Source organism: Arachis ipaensis, chromosome B04, assembly GCF_000816755.2.
Source record: "Arachis ipaensis cultivar K30076 chromosome B04, Araip1.1, whole genome shotgun sequence".
Classification (NCBI taxonomy): Eukaryota; Viridiplantae; Streptophyta; class Magnoliopsida; order Fabales; family Fabaceae; genus Arachis; species Arachis ipaensis.
In genome coordinates, this window is record NC_029788.2 from 20,529,032 (window position 1) to 20,534,810 (window position 5,779).

The following is a 5,779-nucleotide window of genomic DNA, read 5'->3' on the forward strand; positions in this document are numbered from 1 at the left end:
TTTGCATCTGAGTTTAGTTTGGGATCTTTTATTCTATTCTCAATTTCTACTTTTTAGTGGGATAAAAAAAAAAGAAAAATTTTCGACTTCTTCTAACCTTTTCTACTAATAAAAAATTGAATAAAATGATAATTAAATTTTTAAGGATTTTGGCTTAAAATTAATTAGTCATTTAAAAAAATTATTAATTAGATTTTTTTATTATAATAAACGGTGAATATGTATATCCTTCTATTAATAAATAGTACGAAATAAAATAGAGTTGTCAATAAATGATGCGTATTTTTCATGTGAACATAGAAATAATGTAGTTTTAGATGGTAAAACATTCATTATTTTAAATTTTCATATAACTTTTATCAATGATTTTCTGTTTATCACGAATTCTATTAAAACAGATAAGTTTTCGTAATAATTTTTTATAAGTAGATATGTCACAATAGTTAACAGTACATATAAAAATCATTGTTAAGTTGTACGTCATGAATTGATAGAAAGATATAATGTATCCATCTCCGCAAATTATTTTTTATATTGGGGTGGAAGTGGTATTTTTCATTATCATGAATTGTAAGAGTGTTACTTTCAAATGTGGAACTGTATGATTCAAAATGTAGAAATTGGACCTTCCGATTTTTTTTTTGTTGGAAACAAAAATCAGGCCTTCCAATTTGGTGAGAACCAAAACCGAACCTCTGATTTGTGAATTTTTTTAAAAAAAAAAATCACAAAAAACAAATCGAGAGATCGGATTTGATATTAAAAAAATTTCAAAAATCAACTTGTAAAGTAATCAGTTGATCCGATTACTGATTCCCATACCAAAACAACAACACTTGCAAAACTAATAGAGCTAAATTGCACACACTTTTTATCCATAATAAAAAATTTTAGCCTTTACTATATGAACGACTTAATTGATTTTTTTTTCAGGACTAATTAGTTTGAAATTAAAATTTTCAAAGACCCAATTTACTCTCAAAAAATTTTCAAAGAAAGAGTTTAACTTTTTCCTATGATTTAAGTTCTAGTTGTTTCTCCTAAATCAATTTTATTGCACTCTGCATATTTGCCAAATAACTATAATAATGCTTAATACCTTACAGTTTTTAAGCTCTAAAAAGTATTATAATTTTTAATAACTCAAATATTGTAAATCAATATCGTATGTCCTTATTGTTTTCAATGAGTATTTTAAAGTTAGTAACTATAAATCTATAATAACCATAAGAATTAAGTTAATTTGTACCCTAAAAATATAAATTAAGATTACTAATAAAAAATGTTATTATAAAAAAAATATGCAAAATTTAGTTTCTAATACAAATATTGTGCATTTATTAAAATAAAAAATTTAAATTTTTTTACTACTAATAATAATAACAATCTTAATTTGTACCATTAGAAAACATGTTAATTAAACCCTAACTGTAATAATGCTTGACACCTCAAACCGAAAGAAGAGAGTTTTCCCAAAAAACAAATGAAAGAAGAGAGATACACTTCCCTTCAGAAAATGGGTTTGGAAACTAAACAGGAAATGAACTCCAGTGGGGACCACAAGTAACTTCTTTCTGAAGTATGATTCTGGTCATGTATTTTTTTGTCCAATATAGTTAAAATGTTAATAATTCTATGGTCAAAGGGAATAATCTAACTGAATTGGTAGTAAATGAATCACCTCAAGATTAAATAACATTTTATTAGATATATTTTGCTATTTTAGTTTAAGAAGATCACTCAAGGAGGTAAAAAAAACAAGAAGCAAAACATAACACACTACTAGTTTCTTGGCTTTGTTTGTTCTTAATTGAAGCACAAAACATTCTACAAGTTTGTGCTAGAACTGCATAACCACCTTCAGATAAACAAGGCATAAATCTCATACACACGATTCAGTGAATATTTACTATATGCTCATTATGTGTTTGATTATTTTCCTCTGAGAATATTTTGTTGTTCACTCACATGGTATGTGTTTTTTCATTTGAGTTTTAGTTAACTTTTGTCATATTATGCAGAAGACAAATATTATGAGTTCTTCTGGAGCCATGCAAAAAAAGCATGAGGAGAATAGTTTCCTTGATACCAAGACAATGGCAGAAGGTTCAGACCCATCACCATCACCAACAAACATGGTTGCAGCTGCAGATGAAGGAAACACCGAAAACAGCAATGAAGAGAATCTCAATCTCTCTTTGGATGAGTTCTATCACCAAAACCACAATCCACCACCACAAACAACAGAAGGTGTCTCAACCTTTGAGAATGGAACATCTTCCATATCTATGGACATAGAAAACACACAGAATCTGAGTTTGAACATCGGCAATTCCTACAGCAACAAGGGTACTACTACCCCCTTGGTGCAAGAGATTGTGATTGATCATGATGATGCATTTCACTATGAGAAATCCAATTGGGACTCTACCATTCATGAATTGCTTGATCTTGGATTTTCTAACCACAATGAAAATCAGCAAGCACATGATCACCAACAATTTCAGCTATGTGAGGCACAAAATTGTAGTCAAAGTTACCATTCATCAGATCTTCTTCAGCTTCATTTGAATCCGAATCAAATCCCTTGCATCACAAACCCAATTCAGAATAATACACCAAACTTTCAACATTCCATGGGGTTCCTTGGTGACCTTCCTGTGGGATCAGACTATGACACTTCACTTCATTTGAATCCAGCCTTTGGAGTTGGAGAGTTGTTTCCGTCTCTCCCGCATGGCTACACTAGGCTGACTGATTCGAGGAGCGGATTCCTCTTTGGTGGAGGGGATGAAATGGAGGGAAATGGAGCTTGTTATCAAGATGGAGATGGAAGCCAGGTTGACATTGGAGTGATGGAGTTCAACAGAGCCAGAGCTTGTTCTGTTGGTGGCAGAGGGAGGAGAGGACAAGGTACCATGCCAATTGATAAACAAAGAAGAGAGCAATTGAATGACAAATACCAAATCTTGAGAAGTTTGATCCCAAGCCCCACTAAGGTACCTATGTTACTAATACTAATGCAGCATCTAGTAATTTTGTTAATCATATATATCTGAGATTAATTTCTATATACTTAAGCCAATAAAGTTTGAGAGAGAAAAAAAAGAAGAAACGATAGTGATTGCCACTTACTTCTAGCTATAGGCAATGTTCAATCTATAACCAATTGAAATTCTCTGATTTATATTGAATGAAATGTAATGGATACAGAGTGATTTTTTCATTTTGGCTTAATTAGGACCCAATCTAATACAATATAGAAACTGTTTAATACCACTCAAAGTAAAATTTGAATGTGTGAACATAGGCCTACATTTTCAGAATATAAAGGTCAAACAAAATCATGGTATGTAGTTATCATGATGGCTAATTACTCATTATAATTTAGCATTTTTCTTAAAAAATTCTGTTGGTTTATAGTGTCATTGCATAGAAACTAGATGTCTAACAAATAGAACCAAATATACAAAATACAAAAATTTCCAGCAGAATCATGGAGTCATTGCATTGAAATTAAATGCTACATATATCTTTTGTGGCTAAATCAAGTTGTGTTTGGTTTAACTTTTGATTACACTTTTGGATTCCTATCTGTTGTGTTATGAAAATAACATTGATAGGTAGATAGAGCATCTGTGGTGGGAGATGCAATTGATTACATAAGAGAACTGATTAGAACAGTGAATGAGCTCAAGTCATTGGTGGAGAAGAAAAGGATTGGGAGGGAGAGGTTCAAGAGACACAAAGATGAAAATGATGCTTCAGAGAGCTGTAACATAAAACCTTATGGTGATGGGTCCATAAGAACCTCATGGCTTCAGAGGAAATCGAAAGACAGCGAGGTTGATGTCCGAATAATCGATGATGAAGTTATAATCAAGATGGTTCAGAGGAAGAAGATCAATTGCATGCTTTTTGTCCCCAAGGTTCTATTATGGAAAAAATTAAGCTAAATCAAAGAACTACACTAATATACTAACTTTTGACACCTCACATATTCTAGAACATTCAATTCCTATAACTATTCCATCTTATACATAACAGGTCCTGGATGAACTTCAGTTGGATCTTCACCATGTTGCTGGTGGCCATGTTGGAGAATATTGCAGTTTCTTGTTCAATAGCAAGGTTGGTATTTCATATGACAACAAAAATTAACTCTGAATTTGAGTAACTTGCTGTTTCTGTCCATGAATGAACGAAACTAGCTTTGTATCCAGGAAAGATGATATTGTGTGACGAAAGTAACAAAACGTTAATTTCATTCATGAGTAGATTTGTTAACATTCTGAACTATCATAGCTAGAGATATTAGTTTACTTATCATTCATGAATACAAAATTAGTTTTACCAATATTAAACATTTTATGCATAGAAATAGTAGTTTACTCTCTTAAATTACAAGACTTTCCTGAGTGAATACAATTATCAATTATCATCACTGTTTTGTATATTCAAGTGTTGAATTGTTTTCACTAAGACAGATAATTGAAGGTTCTTCAGTCTATGCAAGTGCCATTGCCAACAGGGTGATTGAGGTTATGGACACTCAGTATGCAGCAGCAGCTGTTCCACACAATAGCAGCTATTAGAGTTGCGGTTAATTGAATAAAAGATTAGGGGTTTTTATTAATATAGATAATGACATTTATGGAAAAAAATAATAGATAGCTAATAAAGTTTATATGGATGCTAGATACAAAGAAGTAAGAACTTAGTGAAATTTACTTGTTAAACAGTTTATGACTTATGGTTCACAATCGAACTTCTTTAATTATGAACTATAATGAAGCAGGTGGCTATGATTGAACAAGAACATGAATGCATTTGCTTAGCTTGTCTGTACAGAATCAGACATACTGCATTTTTTTAACTTTTTATATTGCAGCTATTATTACTGGTGTTCAAATCATTTTTACTAGGAAGTAATTCTATAATTAGGATCAAGTTCGAGTCTTATATAGATACAAGTACAAAAGCGACAAAAGAAAAAAGAAAAAAGAAATGGGAGAACTGCTTCCGTGAATTTCATAGAAATTTTCCAAATCCAACATTAATATAACGAAAGCAAAAAAAAATTAGAGCAATGTTATATAACTAACAACTGCTATTAGTTTTGACCAATAATAATTTATATCCATATTTATAAAAATTTTGTACACAAAAAATATATAGTTTATACTTATATTTACTAGAATTTATACACATAAATATCAATACAGTTTGTATCCATATTTTTCAGAATTTGAACAGATAAATTAATAAAATTTATTTATTAAAGATAATTTAATATTTGTACTAGTCAAATGATGACTAAGGCCATCTCCAGCTCATCCCAGTCTCTCTTTTACGTCATAAGAACATGTCCAATAGTAAACAAATGAAGACCCCATTTACTATTTATCTGACAGTAAATGAAACTCAAAACATCTCTCTTTTTCATTAGAAGAAAAAAATTATTGGACATGTTCTAAAAAATACTAAAAATTATTGGCACTCAAGAGTTTCTCAAAAAAATATATAAGCAAGAAAAAATTTTATGTAATTATATTTAAGTATTCATCTTAGTTAAAAAGAAAAAAAGAAAAAACTATTATTCTTTAGATGAGAAATTTAAAATCAAAGACCTTTTACTTAGGAACAACCATTTACCATCATGACTATCCTACACTTATATAACTATTAAAAGTAAATTAATAATCAACCGGTGGAAAATCAAAATTCTATAAGTATTAAGTAGTATAAATTTATTATATTATACTAGTATCTTAATCTT

General features: G+C 30.1%; 1 protein-coding gene across 2 annotated transcripts; it reads left to right on the forward strand.

Moving 5' to 3' along the window:
- On the forward strand, positions 1,444 to 4,819 carry LOC107637665 (transcription factor bHLH91-like). 2 transcript variants are annotated; one of them, XM_016341040.2, is made up of 5 exons: positions 1,444 to 1,579; positions 2,022 to 2,999; positions 3,624 to 3,929; positions 4,048 to 4,131; positions 4,488 to 4,819. In XM_016341040.2, the coding sequence occupies exons 2-5, from the start codon at positions 2,034 to 2,036 to the stop codon at positions 4,593 to 4,595; spliced, it is 1,464 nt and encodes a 487-aa protein (XP_016196526.1). In that variant the 5' UTR covers positions 1,444 to 1,579; positions 2,022 to 2,033; the 3' UTR covers positions 4,596 to 4,819. The 2 variants fall into 2 exon arrangements, with proteins under 2 accessions (XP_016196526.1, XP_020976612.1); XM_021120953.1 differs by lacking the exon at positions 1,444 to 1,579 and adding an exon at positions 1,658 to 1,873.